We start from the raw sequence: 19,239 nt of genomic DNA, 5'->3' as shown, positions 1-19,239 counted from the left end.
TCCCCCCTCCCCCACCAATGTATGGAAGTTAATTAAAACATTATTTATAATTTTAAAAGAATAATTACTAACTACTAATGAACTTTAATAATATGTAAAAAAATGAAATTAACTTTTGAAGCATAGTAATATTCTCTTCCTAACAGTTTACGTTTCCTTTAATTAAAGCAAATATTGCATTCTTCTCAAATCACATTTTACAGTGTAAAGTTCAAACTGAACATATAAGACAAATATTCTGTTCAAGTTATTAATTATTATCACAAAATTGGTACTTTCTTGATTATCAGACACTCAACAATAGTAAAAGATAAATAATACTACACTCAAACACATGTCATTCAGTTTCTACTTCACTTTACTAGTAGATTTTAAAAGTAGCAGACAATATCAACAGAGTCCTTGAAACAAGATTATCGCTTTATCAAAAAACCTTTCGTCCACAATAAATCTTAAACGTATTATTAAAGTTTTGTGGAGATCAAATTTATATGTTCAGTCAATGAGTAAGACCCTCTTCACTCTCACATCTAGCCAGAATAAACAACTTTTAAAAATATTTACACTGCTGCCAAGGTTTACGTATTCCACCATCATCCATATTTCTAAAGTAAAAGATATATTTGCAGAAACTAATCTTGTGCTGTAGAAACACAACATTAATTTACAAATGCTCCCAATCCAGTAACTCAGTGCTGATTATGTGGTATTCGGTCACGCAGGTAAGACAAGACGCCGGGGGTGCCTTTGGTTAAAATCGCGTGACGAGGCTGTCTGAAACTATTTCCAGTCAGCTCCAGGCACCTACAAAGCAGTAAACTTGTGACATTCAAAGAATAACATGACAAACTGTTGCAAACCGCGCTACACGCTAAAATTATTTTATCTATATCTACTGAATGTTTATCCAACACGGCAAAACAAATTTAAGTCTGAAATTTCTTGCTTCCAAAAATTGTAGGCCACAAAGATTCTTCGATTCATGTGGACACATATTACACATCATCTTATACTACAGCTAATAATATTCATAAATATTTTAATTTTAAACCTCATTTTAAACATGACACACTTTGAAACTCGTACTACGTGCAGAGATGTATTATAAAGACAGACTGCACATTCCTCCTACCACTTTCAAAATATAAATATATTTTATTTCTACATTAATTGTTTATTTAGTAATACCATATAAACTGTAACATTACTATATAATTTGTAATGTATATGTAGTAAATAAACTTCTCTCTGCATGCTCCAGTATCAAACATGTTCTCGGGACTGAAATTATACTACAAACACGTAAATGTGATACGAAAGATTTCGTTAATGATACTCACTTTAGCTGTGTCATGTTGCCCAGCTCTGGAGGCACATGACTGATATCGTTATTGGCCAGATGCAAGGTGGCCAGCCTGCGCAGCTGCGACAATCCCGATACGTCTATCGCGGTCAAACGATTGTCACAGGCAATCAGATTTTCAAGGCTTGTTAATTTGTACACGCAGTCAGGGATTTCAGAAAATCTGGAAATCAAATAACTAGTAATTTAACGGGCGTAGTATAAATGACAATAATTGGATATTTTAGTCATCATAAACAAATAGTTCAGTCTTGTTTTATTAAATACTGTATTTACTAGAGTATAACACATACCTGTATTTTTGGATTGAAAAAATTAAAAAAGCAAGTATTTGTGAGCATGCTTCGAAATAAATAAAACATAAATGTCATGTGAATAAAGAGTGCATTAGGAAATGGTGTAAACACACAGGAAAAAAAGAAAAGCTAGAGTGAAACTAAAAGTAAGAAGGCATTTTGCAGTAAGCATGACTCGACGCTTATGTCGTGGACTTGAGGAAGTCTGCCTTCGTGGTTTATAATGAAATACTGCAGTTGTAATCTTCATCTACAATAGTGTAAAATTAAGATTCCTGCATCTGAATTCAGGACTGGTTATGGGTGGGTTTGATGGTTCTTGAACTACTGACAGCCCCTACTGCCATATGATAAATGTTAGTTAAAAAAATGACCACAGACATTCACACTCCGTGGGAAATTCAAAAGAAAACCAAGCGACTTCAGATCAACTGAAATAATGGCCGTGCCCATAACTGGTCAACAGTTACTTACTTGTTAAAGGATATTACTAGTTCTCTTAGCCTTGAAAGACTTTCAAATGACTGAGGTAAGTCTTCAAGTGAATTCTTCTGTAAGTCAAGGTACAGCAGGTTTTCACTCAATCCCAGCTCAAAAGGAAGTACAGACAGAGCATTGCAGCTAAGGTTCAACTCTGTGATGCGACTCGTGAGTGTCTTCAGCCTGCAACACAGCGTGACAGATTGCATCTTCTCCAGCTGACCATAATAAACGTGAAGAAATCAGGAAGGAACTTAACACGGCTACCTGATGTGATGATACAATGAACCTGAACTTCCTTGCAAGTCCAAAATCAACAAGTTTAAGTCTAATGAAGAATCAAGACAAAATTGGAATGACATGTAAAACAAGATTGCGAAGGTGTAATCCATACCAGAAAGCACACACATGTTCTCTGTAAATTACTGATTAATAACAAAATATTACGTCAGTTATCTTACTTACTCAACTTTAGTTTTGGTCTTAACGTCTTCTTTAAATAATATAAATCAATACCTATATGTTATACACTGCATTAGTTCTGCAGTAGCATGCTAGACTCGTACACGTCGTCACTGGATCAAATCCTGGTCCAGTTTCAAGGAAATCCATTCTCCCCTCCCCGGGTTATAACACGAACACAGACATGACGAACACATAAAGCAATTTTAATAGGCACTCAGCAGGAACGCCAATGGGCCTGAAGATGCCCACTTACCCAACAGGTACTTCTTTTAACTTGTTCTTGGAAATGTCAACAGAAGTAACCTCGGCTTCCACGGCTTCCTGGAAAACAGAGTCCGGAATCTCTGTAAGTTCTTGCATAGCTAGACTTAAAGCTCGACTATTCCTCATCACATATCTGCGCCAGAACAAACATAATAAACGATTTCAAACACAACTTTTTAATTCAAATTAATGAAACAACATAATTTCATCAGTCACCTCATCTAATATCCAGAAATAACTTTAGGCTTTAGTAAATATTTACTGCAACAACTTATGTCTAAAAGTAATGGACCATAATGTTGTCTAATTTGGATTTGGCAAATATTCAAAGTACCAATTATCCACCGGAGAACTGTCAAGAGTGTGATGAAAATTTGTGCTCAAGAACTGCATACTTTTAAAATTAACTAATTTACTCTATGATACCTGTCAGGAAATTTTACTTCTTTTGCTGAAATTAAGCTGTCAGATCCCGTATTAACATTTCCTTCGTCTTTGAAACGTTCACGGAGAAATCTCAAAAGTCGAGTAGTTCCACACTGAATTATGTCTCTCCGAACTGAACGAAGAGGGTTTCCTTCTAACTGCACACTCTGCAGATGAGGCAAAAAACCCAAACTATCAGGTAACCTGGAGAGAAAAGAAATAAAAATTGTTATAAAAGAAACAAGTAATTTCAGAAAGTTAGCCAACTGCGATACTTAAGAATAAAAAACATTTTTTAGTCCCATATATGAAAATGCAGTATAAAAAATGGGTTACTATCATTCCCATAAATCATCAGCATCCCTGATTTTATCCATACTGTTACTTAGTTGTAACATTTCATTGTGTGTGTCCATGAGCCATGAGAGATCCACTGGGAGTGCGGTGTGTATTAATGGCTACACTGCACTCTTACACACATCATGTGTCTAGCCCTGCAACACTATTTGTACACGTAATACACCGCACTACTGCAGACTAATGGAGTACAGTGTGTTTGGAACAGGAACAGGTGGAGTGCACATGCGCAGCAAGATCACCCCCATCTCCTGCTACTACCCCCCAGCAGGCTTCCCTCGGCTCACAGTGAGTAAGCATTCTTCGTGTATGGTTTACCAACCATTATGAACAAAAGCATAAAAATAAATGTAACTGTATAAAAGTCATGCTCAACATCCATTTTAAATTCCACCAACTTACATGGTTAAATGGTTGTTCGTAAGATCCAACCTTGCCAGAAGCTGGAACGCCGAGATCTCTTCTGGGAGAGACGTAAGTGTGTTATCTCGAAGGTTTAAGACTCGCAAACGTGACAAACCTTCAAACACCTCAACATCAATCTCCTGTCAAGCAATAAGTAATGAACTTTTAATTTTAACCATTACAATGAATGCAACATAAATTCAACAAACTTGCACCTTATGAAAGAACGAAGGCAGTAAATCTACGAGTAGTGACGAGCATTTTTGGCTCCTGATGCAAGAATAGTTTGACACGAAAGTGAAATGTTGCAGAGCGACTGTTGTTACAAACTTCCTGTACCTAAGGAGTTTCACAAACTGAAACCCGATCACACACTTGCAGAATGTGATGATTACTGTAAGGATGGCAAGCAGTACACAATTATTTAGCATCACATAACATTGTGCTGTTACTTATGCACATGAAGGAGTTAAGTCTGTCACTTGAAGTATAACATGTCGTACGTGCATAAGAAATAGATGGGGAATGAAAGGAGTTAGCAGACACACTGGAGATACACATCTGCGTTCTGAACACTAAAAATCTCACCAAATTAAAAAAATACATAAATGCATATAAGTAAGAAAATTATATACTACATAAAGACATGTGACTTACTGTAACTGTTTTCAATTGGACTAATGGCAAAACTGAAAATATACACAAAAACTTTTGCCGTGACACACGAAGTAAACTTTTCATGCAATTTAAAAAGTCACAATGACATTCTCGAAGCACAAGCTCTCTAGATCTACAAGCTTAATCATATTCTGATAGCAATTTAATTACGGATAAAGACAATTTCAGAATAATTTGCATGTTGTCTTCTGCAAACTTCACTGAATTATGTTTCTTCAGAGCAAGTGTAAAGAAATTAGTAAAAGATGTAATTTCTCAAATTGTACTTCTGCTGTTTCACTCATGATAATGATTAACAAGAAACAAAACAAAAAAACCACAGACAGTAAATGATAAAATTTTATGTTCAATAAAAGCATGGTTCCTACCTACCAGCTGAATAGCTATCAGCGTATCAAGAACACTCTGTCGGACCCAAGGAGTTTATGTAAAAAAACATTCTCTAGATCAATACTTAGAAGTTCCAAAGATAGAAATGTCATGATTTGGCATTAGTACAAAATCCTAACAGCACATAAAAAAATGCAGTGTACACACACACACTTGTACTTACAGAAAAGGAAAATGTCCTCCATTTCAAAATCCATACATTTACGATGCTGTCACTATCAGCGCTGCTCTTAGAAAACATCACTGCTTGTTGCTATTAGTATATCTTAACAGTGTATGAAGAAGAAACGCCACACATTCATATACATGCAAGCCTACATATTTACATTAAATAATAGAGGAAAGCGATGCCGATATCAGGCAAATTAAAGAACGAACTTCCGTGAAAGACACGACACAGAAGACAAATACATGAGGACAGAGGTGACCCAGACCTTAATAGTGTTGCCCGCTAGGTGCAGTTCCTTGAGTGCCAAACACCCGGTCACATCAGGGAGATTGACCAGCCTGTTGTGCTGAAGGAACAATACTTCCAGCTTCCTCAGATCGCCCAACGGGGGCAAGAGGTTTATCTGGTTGTCACTCAGATCCAGTTTACACAAAACTGGAATAAGTTACATTGCATGAAAATACCACAGATTTACAAGAACAAGAAAATTACACATTTAAATCATAATAAAAATTTTACAAAATATAAACAAATGTAAAATCTTTACTGATTAGCAGTTACAGAGCTACAGACCCCAAGAACTCGACAGATGTAAATGTTAAACGCACGGAGAACAAGCAGTAAGACAAGAACCTTATGCAATGTACAGAAAATCTACAATCGTTAAAATGGCAACACTGATGATGATACAATGTGCTGGTCAATTTGGCAGGATTGAGGAGAACTCTTGGAAAATCACCAGTTGGAAGACCAAGAAGACAAAGGCTATGAGGACAGTAACTACATCAGATCATGACCAACAGCAAGCTTCTTCGGTACTACGGCATTGATCTTTAGGGTCTAAACACCAGAGTTAGATTTAAAATGACCATTTCCAGACACTGAGAAAGTTTTATTATTTACATTACAAATTTAGTCCATACTTACTAAACATTACGTGACTGTGTTAATGAAACGCAAGAAACAGCAAACATTTAAATTAATTAGAAGTAAATGTACTTTGATGAAAAATATTGGAAGAATACTTGCAACACACTCAAAGGCACAGTACTTAAGAAATTTGAAATAATTCACAAGCACACCACTCCAGAAACACTCATAGAGCAATAACATATGTACATTACATACACTCTGCAAGTCTTACATGTAGTTTGAAATTACGATAAAAGTTAGCAAAAGAAATAGCATCCATTAAAGAAAGAAGATTTTCTTATGTTTCTTATTCACATGCAGAATACAGTTTTATTATTTCTGCAATACTAACCCCTGAGGCTGACAATATCGGGTGGAATCTCTGCAAGTTTGTTATGTGAGGCGTCTAGCTGTGTTAGACGAGTTAGGAAACCAATACCAGGGGGTAAGGTACTCAAGCAATTGTGCGATATATCCTGCAACATATTAGTTTCATAAATGTTAGGTTAAACCTGACAAAAATGTGAGCCCATTCCGTGTTTTCCGAGTGCCACGTACTAGACTGACGGAAAATTTCTGACAAATGAAAATATTATATCTCACATCCTTGCAAAACTTTCCAATTTCAGACGTTCAGCGTCGGTGATTTCGGTGAGACGATACTCCAATGAGTGCACGTTTCTCATTTTACATGAAGTATCTTCCCTTGATGCAGTCGTACTGGTTCGACTGTGTCAGTACTGGAATCTACAGCATGTGATGCAGTTAGCACTAGCCCAGGATGGAGAGCGGCGACGTTACACTGAACTTACACTTATATATATTACAAACAGTGATGATGGATGTACAAATTGGTAATGATGATAATAATGACAGTACAGACACGAAAATTAAATCCACATACCAAGTATGAAGTAGAATTAGTGACATAAAGGATTAATTACATATAATTACGTATAATGATGTAGTAAATGTGAAGTATACCTCATTGTACATTGATTTAACTTATCTACAAGGGAAGGTTTTAACATTTAAACATTTGTTTTAAATTATTTTATGTTAATGAATGTTTTTTTAAAATGTGATCTTTTGTCAAATCAAGTTCAACTATAATGCAATATACTATGAACAATGAGTTCTCACACTTAATGAGTACACATTCAGGAACTGGAACTCTTATAACTGAGGTATGTAATAACATCATTTGCACATACGTCAGATTTACTGCTTTACCTGCAGTTTCTCAAAAACAGGATGAACTCAAGAGTGCCTTAAAATAATGGCATCTATTCCCTCTTCACCCTTCGGATTCATTATTCTCAATCACAGACAACTGCTTTACACCAAACACCTTAAAAATTATAATAGTGAATAAGAAATGCGACAAAAAGTACAGAAAAAATTGCATTATTTTCTAATCAGAAAGTGAAAATGTAAACAAATTATTCTTACCAAATTTTCAAGCATGATGAAATCACCTACATCATCAGTTACATCTTCCAACTGATTGTGAGCGAGCTGAAGGGAACGTAACTCGCAAAGCTTGAAGAACGCTGGTGGAAGCGTGCGCAATTTGTTGTGACTCAAGTTCAGACACGTTAACTTGGTAAGGCACCCCAGCTCTGCAGGAACACCGTCCAGGTTGTTCTTGTGAAGCTGCGGGTAACACGCATGCAACATGACAATCACGCGGCTGTATAATTAATCAACAGCAATGAATCCACTTTTCAATGGCAGAATCATTCCTTTGTCCTCCATGCATTTTAATTCCCACTAAATGCATTTCTTAGCTTCAAATTAAGGAAGAATGTGAGGTTAATTATTGTTTCAAACAAATAAGAAAAAAATAGATTAAATGCAAGGTTAGTGGGTGTTTGAAACTGCTCATGATTCTGTTCAATATTAGAGCAATGAACCTTTGATTTCTACTATTTACAGGGTTAATTAATTATGAGCTCTGCTGTACAAGCTCCTTCAAGCGTACTCTGCGCTGTCTTATGTCACACAGTTCTTCAGAACTTCTTACGTTCAGTACAACATGCACACAGCATTCTAAACACACTGTTCAAAATAAAGTTTTAAAGACAAACTAAATCACCCTGCTTACATTTAACACAGTTAATGTAACAAGATTCCTTATTTTAGGAGATATTTCAGTGATGCAATTTAAACTCAGATCAAGCCATGTTAGTGGTTCATGTTCCCACCATTTGTCTCCATCCACATCACGGTCCATTCTAACCTCAAGTAGACGAACTTCTGCTTCATCCAACTGATCTATCTGCCAAACCTTCTCTGGAACTGCAAATAAGTTTCAAAATCAGTCAGTTCTGATGTGGGCACTTGAAAACAACGTTCCTTTAATGCTGTGATTCTGAGTCATTTCTGATTCTTGGCCCAGTAAAATAACAAGGGACCAGTAAGATACTTGTCTCACATAGGAAAGCAGAAATAATAGTCTAAACATCTAATATTTGCTGGATGTAAAATTTTAATTTTTCCAGATATGGTATAAGATACACAGCATAACTCTCTTAACAATTTATGAACCAACATAAATTAAGATGGCCTGGCAGTAGTCCATGAACTAGAAGTTTGAAAATGGTGCACGGTTCATCATTACCCCCACAATTTCAACACAGTATAAATTAAAAATAAAAGTTACTGTATCTGACAAGTCAAACACTTTCATACACCCAAAACACCAGTTCTAAAAACTGTAACACAGCACAGCTTCAACATTAACATACAAGAAAAAAGTGAATTGATTTAATTTTATACATACTACATAGTTCACTGCAATTTAACATTGCAATCGAGTTAATTGTTAAATAAAATGTTCCAGTACCTGAAGCAAGTCCTCTATCACTTAGATTTAACCGACCAGTTTTCCATGCAAGTTTAATTATATGAGATGACAGCTCCTTTGAATCTGCCTCTTGATTCTGAATATGGAAAAGTGGGTTTACCCTCCTCAAATGCGAATTCGGCGGTCTTCTGTAACGACATTTCTCGAAGTTTGACATCTTTAAAGATATTGAGATACAAAATCGCCAGAAGCACTAATATAAAAGTTATTATATAACAACACAAATACCCGATGACATTCTAACTTTTAAATCCAACCTTGAGGTATTTTTTTATTTTAAAATAAACTACGCAACACCTTCCACCCCCACATTGAATACAAGAACAGCGAGTATCAGCAACATGATCACGGAATGTTAACATCAATAACCGTAGTCCTATAATCTGAGACCAATCTTATACCAACGCTGGAAATATAGATTTTACTGCCATCTATACAAAAATAATTATTTTCAATTCCGGATTTGACAACGGTAGCTGGATCAGCACCCAGATTTTCTTTTTCAGTCGATCTCGAACTCCTCCATGTAATTCTACGGTTCAATAACGTGTTCGCAAGATCCAGAACAATCTAGTCCATGCCCCCTACCAAATTTCTTTGATATGCACTTAATATTCTCCTCCTATCTATGCCTAGATATTCCAAGCGGTATTTTTCAGGCTTTCTAACCTAAATTGTTCATGCACTTGTGCCACATGGTGCACCCATCACAGCTTCCTTTATCAACCTAGTAATATCTGACACATTCAACTTATGAAACCCATTTTGCAATTTTCTTCACCCTCCTATCACTACTCATAACCAACTGATTCTCTCTGCTAAACCTAGCACAGTAAAGAAATCCGAGTTGGGAATTTGTACATGAACATAACCTAAAATCTTTATCCTGTTAACAACAGTAGCTCCTGATCAGATGTAAGGCTGATACAAAATCATTTATAAGTATAAATCAGAATGATATCAAGCTTAACATTTAAGCATACTTCACAAAAATATATCAGGGATAATCATTACCTTATGATAGAGGCAGCAAGCACCACTGAATTGTCGGTAAACAGTGAAGAGCTAGATTATCTGTAAATGCAAGTGTAAGGACTAAAAGTGTGGTAAACAATAACATAAATAAACAATATCAAATATATTTTGATGTCAGAAAGTTCTTAAAAATTAAATGAATTTTACAACAGGACATAAAGCCACTTCATAGTTCAGCATTTTAACATCCGGTTTGAACATTGAGCAATGCTATGGTTTTGCTGATGTGTGGAACAGTGTTGACATTTGAACACATTCCCAAGTTGAAAACCTTCTGTAATAGTGGTAAAGCATGTTCTAGAAAAAAGAAGAAAACATACTATTAGAAAGTGAAATAAGCATATAAAATTTATAATGTATGAAATGTTGCAATATCAATTACAACATTTCCCAGATCAAGGGTCACATTCACTTGCTGCGAGGTTATGAATGAGAACAATTTATTGAGACCTGATGGCAGTTTATCATAAATACTAATAACTTAATATTATAAACAGGCTCACATACTATTCAATAATCCAAGTAATAATTTTTCTCAGTTTACGAATCTGATTCTTTCAATCCAACAGACAATTTAAAATAAACTTAGTAAGAAACAAATGCTAATGCAACCCTTTTAGCAACACAGCTCCGAAGTTACAAGAATAAATTTACCTTGTGCACAGAGCACAATTTCTGACAGTCTCTCTAATGCAGTGTTCAGTATATCAGCTTGATCACTCTCCAGGCAGCGCAAAAATGCGGCTAAACCCGTGCCAGCCGTGGCAGCTGCCGGATTGTGTCGCAGATGTCGTGTCAACAGCACGTGGGCTAGAACACGTATATTACTGGTGGGCGAGAGCAGCAACTCAGATATAGGCTCACAGAATGCATCTAGAACTGAAGGCTTGCGAGATGACAGGTGGTCCAACTCTTGCAAAGCTGTATACACATCTGCAGAAAAGTATTAGAATTAAAATTACAGTTCACAAAAAATTAAATTCACTGAGGGAATGTTTAAACAGCAGAGGTGACGTAGATATTATAATGTGATTTACATAAATAATGGTTGTGAGATGAAGTAATATACTAGAAAATGGTTCTTGACTTTCTAGGACAGTACAAATGTACAAAAGTGGGACCTGTACCTTGCAAATTGAAGGAAAGTGCTCTTTAAAAGAAAAGCTTAAACTCTGTGATTAAGTCAAGTGCCAGCCTGAAATGACAACTGCAATATTACCATCTCCTTGCATCTTGTTGAGAGAAGCCAGTCTCGGAGTCCATGCGGGTGACGGATCGGCTGTAATGGGAGGAGCTGCGACAGCAACGATCACTTCATCTCCCTCATCATCGGTCTTGGGTAGAGAAATACCCGAGAGAAGAGCACGCAAACTCGGCAAATTTTGATGATACATCTGCAGATCGCTGGTAGGACAGAAATATCATTATTACAAACTGCACTAATTGGAAAGAAAATTCCTTTACTTTCACACAAACACACAAAAGCTGTTTTACAATTTCAAATTAATTTCTTACCTTGAATATTACAGAAGATAAATTTACTCCATTTGACAAACCTACTAGATGGTATATTTGCCCAATTAAGTGTGTTCTGGAATTGTAACATGTCTTGAAAGCCAGCGGTAGATTACTGTAGAGCAAGTCTTATCAACTGTGTCAGATATTTTGGAAGAAGTTAAAGCTTTCCTAAATCAATAATAAATTTAGTACAAAGAAAAGGCGTGTTTTGTGGCATTAAGCAAGACTAACAACACAATATATTCTGATATACACAGTCAGAGTATTAGACAGCTGATAAAATTCAAAAAATTGTATTTGTAATGGGCCTCTGTTATATCTGCATAAATGGATTGGAAATATGTAAATGCTGAACAAAACTCAAGAAACTGAGAAGACATATTTTAGGTAATGTAAAGGGTCTTCACAAAGGATAAAGGACCCTAATTAACTAACCAACTACTCACACACTCCAAGGAGCAGAGTCTTTGAGAAACTGATGGTCCTCTGCTGGTCAATAGTTCCCTGTCCTTTATGGAACCTGAAGGTCCATTACCGTTCTTATATGAGCCAGCTGAACGCAGTCTACACCAACATATTCTATTTCTATCAGATCAACTTTCACATAATCCTCCAATCTATACCTAGGTCTCCCCCTTCAGTTTTCAGATATGACTTTTACGTAATTCTCATCATCCCTATGGACAGAATAAATACCAAAGATGGCTGTCTTGTGCGTTGTTGCACCACGTAGTCTGGTAGAAGTTTGCCGACTGCCCTGATGATGAAGACAGCAAGCATCTCTAAAATGTCGGCAAATTTCCACCAGACTACGTGGTGCAACAACGCACAAGACAGACATCTTCATACTTGAAACAATAAGAACTTATAAACTCACTCAGAATAAATACCCTCTGGCTTAAAAATATGTTATAAGAATTTTCTTTGAACTGAAAATTGTGCACATTTCTAAACATAAAACTGTTAATATTCTTCAACTGTATAGTATAATTAGTTGCAAGTAACTTACTTGAGGATGTGTGCATGCTTCTGTAGGTACTTCAAGGCTCTCTGGGCATCGTACGAGATAAAACCTTGGAGCAATGAGATGAAGCGATTGAGGAGAGACGTGAGATCCTTCATATGTCCATGATACTAAGCAAAAAGACACATGACTGTGTTACTACACTGCTGACACAAGCACGCACACACTGATATCATTGCATCTATCACGTTAAGAAAAGGGAATTCTGAAATTCTGATGACATCATAATGAGTAACCATGACAATGACTACAGAATTCCTGGTCATACAGAAAATGAAACGCAAATACAAGCCACACTACGTCTGATATTCTGAAGCTGTCAGCAGCATTTTACCCAGCACATTGACATTATATTTTGATCCCAAATGTTGGAAGGTCCAACTATGATCATGTATTATATGACACTTCAAGGAGTCCACTCAACATACAACAGAACCTGGGTTTCCTCATATGTTTCATAGTCTTAAACAAATATACAGAGTGTCCCAGAAAGATACATACACACATTTAATGAATGAAATAAACACATTTTAATAAACTAAATCATTACATACATTAATATTTGCACTTAGTAAACTGGAAAATTTAGTGTAGGTGTTCAAAATGACAAGAATTAACTTCGTGGCACACCCGAGAGCAATGAGCAACTGACTTACAAGCGGCTACCATTTTATAATATGCACATTTCTTTTTGGGACACATAAAAACATAATGGAGGTCACGGACAGTAAACCAGATTAAATCAATTTCATACGAACGCACTATTTTAATTTTGCAGTGTCAAGCCTCATGAAAAAATTGTTTCCACAATGCATACAATCAGACATTTTTGACTTTCTCATTGTAACCTATGCAAGGAATTTATATATTAGATAGTGAGAGATAGATAGTTCAATACCACAATATGTATGAAATACAAAAACCGACATAAAATCTTGTTTCATCTCCTTTACAGATATCACACGATCCACAACCAACAGCCTCTCCATTAGATGCAGACTGGATCTATGAAATCTTAAAATGACTTGCATAGAGTAATTTCTGCCTTGACCCAGACAGTCACATTTTAGTAGGATTTGATGTTCTCGTGGCAGTGAGTCTGAAGATGGCTGTCTTAAGTCACAATTTATTCTTGGTAATTTTCTCACATTTAATCTTTATTGTAAAGCAAGTGTTCAATACTATTTAAATTTAACATTTAAATGCCTGAGTCCAGCTGGAATTTAACTTGAATAAATAGCCCTGAATTGCAGAGACTTCATCCAGTACCTTAAAAAGAGCAAAATATGAGTGGAAGGTATCTTCTAGCCCCTCCGAGTATGCCGGTAAAAAGATGTGCGGCTGCAGCAACTCTAGAATGCCTACAACTTGCTGGAAGAGGTTCAGATGATTCCGCGATCGAAATACGGAAAAGTCCAAATGTACTCTCCCCCTCAGTGAAGCTGCCAGCATAGGTAACTGCCTGTAACACAAGATCAAACCGGCCATCACAAACATTCCATAATTTCCACCTTCAAATCTGCGTATGAATCCTCGACCAAAATATTTTAAACGCAACTCTTATCTGTAGCTCTGAAGTACAAACTATGTTACAACGCAAAGCAGAGGACAAGTAACACCAACCACAAAATGTTCAAACAGGGAAAATGTGACGGGCAACAGATTCGCAACATTCATTCAACAAAATAATCATAAACTGCAAAATCAAAACTTTTTGAAGCTTAGAACTGCAGCTAATAACCATCGACATTATCACTCCATCTAAAGTCTGCTTTGACTTTAAATTGTCCATGTTTTATAAATGGTTGAAATCCCTGGTGTTTTATCATGTATTCATTTAATCATATAAGAGTATGTTACAACATACATATTATTATTCTGCCATTTAATACAGATTATTTGTACACTCCACCAGTCAAATGCAAGGAACATGTTCAAACTGACATGCCACTGTCACCCCATAGATAATGGGATAAAGAACAAGCAATTTCTTTGAAAAGTAACGACGGTGGCATCTGTTTACCTTAAAACCAATACCGGGTGCACCGACGCCATCTTACGGGCAAGAAGCTCATACTCCTGCGAACGTCTGGTCCAGTCCTTGTTCTGCGACGTCGCGGTAAGAGCAGTGAAGAGTGTGTGAGACATGCCATCCAGGACGCTGCTGCTCCACTCTACAAGAACACACGTTACATTTTAAGGAATGGGAAACAACGCATCCGTCGCTAAACACGCACATTCATTACTGTCGCCAATCACGTCACCGAATATTTGTACTCCCTCTTTCTCTGCTAGACGGTGGAATAATGCAGTGCCTCCACGATGAGAAGCCAGTGACCGACTGTCTGCGACAAGGCACCAACTTAAGACTGTATCAAAATTATGTAGCAGTATTTCCTTTTCTTCTTTACTGCCAACGACTGGATCTCCAGGATCAGTTCTGAGATTCAAAGCTGGCGTCTCCATCCCTGCTCTGGTCTTCCGACATCTTGCCTCCTTTTTGGTACATAATAAAATGAAATCCTGAAAAATATCTTTTAAAAATCTAACCCTTTTTTTCATTTTGTGTTGTTTAAAGTGTCCAATATTGGTATGTCTACATTACCAGTAACACATGCCCCAGCTAGGAACTTGTCCAGTTCTACATCAGTGAGATGCTGGATCACGCCAGGAATTCGGAAGTAAAGTTTCAGTAGCAAATGATTCGCGACATCCGACCTCAACCTAAAAAATACACATCAATGGATTATTTGAATTGATCCTTAGGCTATTATTAATTATGTTTCAATTATGAAGGTGACAATGCTGAATGATATGGGAAGATGAAAATGAATGGTGTCAGTAAGGATGTGGATTAGGTTAGGTCATTATGGCCTATTTTAACCAATCATGCACATCCAACACACTGAGTATGGCAGGCCTTCCACATCACATGCTGACACGAGTATGTCCATAGCAACGCTAACTTACGGTGTCCGTCTTGCAGCCAATATTTTAGTAAATCTATAATGTGCTGAAAGACGAGGTCACAAGGTTTCTGTTCCTATGCAGGTTATTATTTATTGATCTACAATGTGTCATATCTCTCCCCAGTAGTTCTCACGATGAAATTTTCTATATATCCGTCAAGAGCGTTACAATACGATCAATACATGGTTGTAATTAGTAAAGCATTTTTGAACTTAGATCATGTAAAGGCTTCAGAAATTTATACAACTCTCTCACTACATACATATGATTGATAAAAGTAATTGAATATACACGAATATCACTGACATTTCAGATTTTCACAGTGGTGAGTATGAAGAACATTTTAGAGATGCTTGCTACCACCTTCATCATTGCCGTGATGTTAGAGGCAGCTAGCACATCTCCAAACGATGGTGAACTTCTACCAGAATACATGGTTTAACAACCCAGAAGACAGCCATCTTCATATCAATATAAAAATGACCAATCACATTAAATTTGGAGGAAATCAAATGTCAATACAGTTCAGAACAACGAAGCCCAACGCTGCAAAGAGTTTGATGGTTCTTAAGACAGAATTAAAACATTTAAATACTGACCCTGTCTTACCAGACATAATGTCAACAAGATATTTGGCCACTGCTGCCATCTCCTGTCCATCATTGGTACACTGCAGTAACAGAGGAAGGCGAGATTCCATCTTATCTGACGCATTCTGTCGTGAAAGACTTTCACCTTCTGCATCTGTAATGACGGCTTCTTCAACAATATAACCAACTAACGCCAGAGTCTGAAACAATAAAGCAAAACAACACAATGATTTTCTCACAAGGAGAGAGGAAGATAAGTTGTCAAAAGTTAAGCAAACAATACTTTTCTATTAGTAAAAGCATTGTGATTTAAGTAACTGCATTTACTGATGCAATTTAAGAATTTTTACCCTCGAAGGATTCCTTTCTCTAAAGTGGGATGTGTAAATTATATGACAAAATTTTCTGGAGCATGAAATCACAAGTGAGAGGAAGTTACAGTTAACAAAATTAATTCCTATAATTCGAGCCTCTCTATGAGAAAGAGCATAGGAAGAAGCTGCAGATAAGGGGGGGGGGGGGGGGGGGGGGGGGCAGGAGCTGTGGGACACACAGAAGGAGAAAGAAGAAAATGTTACATGCAAGTAACATAAAGAAGACCATAATAACGTAAATGTGTATATTTTTGGCATTTTAAAAAGGGATTGCACATTACTCAAACAAATACACGCTGTGCTAATTATCACCAATACACATTAGCAACTGTAAGTACTGCATAATACTTCGTGCAATCAATATCAACAGTAATTCTGAATCCAATCTTGTATACTCCATACCCAAGTACGACCTAAAAGAATGGACATCGTACTACCTCGGATTAATAAGAAATGACACAGAGCCTACCTGAGCTGATGTGAGCCTCAGTATATCTTCTGGAGAATGATGTTTGGGTGTAAACTTCTCACGCCCCTGCCAAAGTTTTGGGTTACAGGTCAGAGCCCACAGAAAGTCAAGCACAGCTGCCGGGTCGTACTTCTGATCACCCCCATCAAGCAGATTTTGTAAGCAGTGGTGTAACGTTGTCCAACTAGCTCGATGTGTCAGCAGAGTCAGAAGATACGGCCGACACGACTGTGTAGCGGGGCTTCCCAATTTGGAAGCTGCGATTTGATTGTTAGGAGATTTAGAAAACAGAAGTTGCATCTTAAACACACAAAAAAGAGACACCCAAGTGTATGAACATCAAAATTAAATGTTACATAAAAACAAAGTAAAGTTGTCCCTGTTGCATAACTATGAAGATGTATGGTGGAGTGGAGGTATAGCACCACTGCTCCACACAGCTAATTACCACACTCAATGTTACCACATCTGCATTCCTTTCATCAGCCAAGTGAAAAACAAGGCTGTGGAGTCAGAGTCGTCCTTAAGTGGTGGTGGGTTTGATCCTATGCGGGTCGGTTGTTTTGGATTCGTTTAAGTTTGACTGGGATAAGTTACATTGGATTAGGTTGTGTTGTGGATTAGATTGGGTTAGGTTAGGTTAGGTTTGAGTGGGATGTGTTAGGTTATGTTTTGGTCCCTTATGTTGCGTTGTGTGGTTAGGTTTGTATCGTTTTAGCTTTTGTTATTACGGGATATGTATGTTGTGGTCACGTATCTGTCAATGTCATTAAAGTTCACGGTCATTATAAAAGGAATTTTTTCCACACCTAATTCTGAAGAAACATATATATCTTGGTGAACATACTCCTGTATCATTGAGGTCGCGTACAAATCAAAGTCATGTCACAGACACGACTAGGGCTGTGGAGTCGTAGTCAAAAGCAATATTAGGTGGAGTCAGAGTCTGTAAATATGTACCAACTCCTACACAGACCTCGATATCAGATCTCATGAACAATATACCGTGTAAGCCGTGTGGCCTCACGTTTAGAGAAATTCAATAATCCGTTGAGCCACATGGTGTGGGAATAATGCTTTGTAACTTTGGGTCCGGTACCTTAAGAATACAAACTGTCTACAAAACAAATGATTTCTGCAATAACCATTAGACGTATATTTAAATATAGGTTATAAGTCTAAAAAGAAGGCTGATGATTCACATGTTTGTGATGAATTCTCTTATGGTGCCATTTACATTTTAGTAGGTTTACCCTTATTAATACATATTGTTCTTTTATGAAGGAGTCAGGTCAGGGTTAGAGTCTGAGTCGGCGTCAAAACCGCAATCGGAGATTTTAGTACCGACTCCACAGCCCTGGTGAAAAATATCACATGAAACACAGACACATGTGAACTAGGCTTTCAAAATCTTTGTGAGCCAACAGTTGGCCAGTTCTGTGATCACCTTTGTATATCCACTGGACAGGGCACTGCTCATTCGGGTACTCCTTCATGCATCTTCTAAAATGTGTGATGTGCCATCATTATGGAATTACAATTTTGACGATGTTTGTGTATGATGAAATCACATTAAATTCCTGTCCTCAGCAATGGAACCATTAAGAATTTGACCTGTGACCATATGACATTTCTGACTCGGAATAACGTCAGGAACAAAATCTTGATGTATGGACATAAAATCATATACACGTGGCTTACATTCTCATAAATATAAAATTATAACCATAATTCCTTTTAGGGTTTACCTGTAATGATGTACATGAGCCAATAAGTTCAGGTTCAACTGAAGCAAGCCAGTCTATTAACAAGCCAGTCCGTTCAGGTCTGGCTAGACGCGACTCAGAAGACGCCATGTTATCAATCTGTGTTGAAGATCCAGTTGTGTCCTGAAGCAGCAACCTACCCATTGCTTCAACCAATTTCTCTGTATGATGCAGTTTTAACCCCTCATCCAGCAATAACTGCCCATTTCGTTCCAACTTCAAAATAGGGCTCTGCTGAAGAACTAGAAGAAATATAACAAAATAATACAAAATGCATGTAGGAGATTATTCATTAATAGCGAGTGCGTTCTGTTTACATGTCTTAAAGACTTTCTTTACCAGCTAAGCAACCGCCAGCTATACAAGAAGGATTCTGCACCATGAAGTTAGTTGTTAGTAAGCAATACCAGTAACTGATA

The 19,239-nt window shown here is 37.0% G+C and overlaps 2 protein-coding genes across 8 annotated transcripts in view; both read right to left on the bottom strand.

Annotated features, from left to right (window-relative positions):
• Positions 1 to 340: 340 nt before the first annotated feature.
• On the bottom strand, positions 341 to 9,421 carry LOC110827812 (leucine-rich repeat-containing protein 40-like). 5 transcript variants are annotated; one of them, XM_022059964.2, is made up of 11 exons: positions 9,054 to 9,421; positions 8,313 to 8,506; positions 7,658 to 7,861; positions 6,558 to 6,681; positions 5,559 to 5,728; positions 4,054 to 4,196; positions 3,312 to 3,498; positions 2,858 to 2,925; positions 2,134 to 2,322; positions 1,341 to 1,526; positions 341 to 804 (listed from the first exon to the last, which is right to left on the bottom strand). In XM_022059964.2, the coding sequence occupies exons 1-11, from the start codon at positions 9,229 to 9,231 to the stop codon at positions 690 to 692; spliced, it is 1,758 nt and encodes a 585-aa protein (XP_021915656.2). In that variant the 5' UTR covers positions 9,232 to 9,421; the 3' UTR covers positions 341 to 689. The 5 variants fall into 5 exon arrangements, with proteins under 5 accessions (XP_021915656.2, XP_021915574.2, XP_021915743.2 ...); XM_022059882.2 differs by having other exon boundaries at positions 2,858 to 3,001; positions 3,295 to 3,498; positions 9,054 to 9,420; XM_022060051.2 differs by having other exon boundaries at positions 2,858 to 3,001; positions 3,295 to 3,498; positions 8,448 to 8,506; positions 9,054 to 9,420.
• Positions 9,422 to 10,197: 776 nt separating this feature from the next.
• The window catches only part of IntS1 (integrator complex subunit 1), a 30,524-nt gene continuing 21,482 nt past the window's right edge, over positions 10,198 to 19,239 (bottom strand). For 2 of the 3 annotated variants that reach the window (XM_087359447.1, XM_087359448.1), the window contains exons 27-36: positions 18,803 to 19,062; positions 17,055 to 17,354; positions 16,221 to 16,411; positions 15,257 to 15,375; positions 14,675 to 14,825; positions 13,921 to 14,113; positions 12,637 to 12,761; positions 11,329 to 11,513; positions 10,764 to 11,042; positions 10,198 to 10,406 (exon numbers count right to left, since the gene is read on the bottom strand). In XM_087359447.1, coding sequence (XP_087215573.1) covers positions 10,291 to 10,406; positions 10,764 to 11,042; positions 11,329 to 11,513; positions 12,637 to 12,761; positions 13,921 to 14,113; positions 14,675 to 14,825; positions 15,257 to 15,375; positions 16,221 to 16,411; positions 17,055 to 17,354; positions 18,803 to 19,062 — 1,919 coding nt within the window. In that variant the 3' untranslated portion in view covers positions 10,198 to 10,290. Of the gene's footprint in view, positions 10,407 to 10,763; positions 11,043 to 11,328; positions 11,514 to 12,636; positions 12,762 to 13,920; positions 14,114 to 14,674; positions 14,826 to 15,256; positions 15,376 to 16,220; positions 16,412 to 17,054; positions 17,355 to 18,802; positions 19,063 to 19,239 lie in introns of those variants that run through there. The other variant, XM_087359449.1, reaches the window with a different exon arrangement.

Source organism: Zootermopsis nevadensis, unplaced genomic scaffold, assembly GCF_977971745.1.
Source record: "Zootermopsis nevadensis isolate Lab colony 2312 unplaced genomic scaffold, Znev_1.0 Znev_ptg000031l, whole genome shotgun sequence".
Classification (NCBI taxonomy): Eukaryota; Metazoa; Arthropoda; class Insecta; order Blattodea; family Termopsidae; genus Zootermopsis; species Zootermopsis nevadensis.
The sequence above is the reverse complement of the archived record's forward strand: the minus strand, read 5'-3'. Positions and strand labels throughout refer to the sequence as shown.

Coding starts and splice junctions, on each gene's coding strand:
- LOC110827812 (XM_022059882.2), bottom strand. CDS start 9,231: ATGTCAAACTTCGAGAAATGTCGTTACAGAAGACCGCCGAATTCGCAT. Junction 5,729..6,557: donor CGATATTGTCAGCCTCAGGG/GTTAGTATTGCA, acceptor AACTTATTCCAG/TTTTGTGTAAACTGGATCTG. Junction 805..1,340: donor GGCAACATGACACAGCTAAA/GTGAGTATCATT, acceptor ACTGCTTTGTAG/GTGCCTGGAGCTGACTGGAA.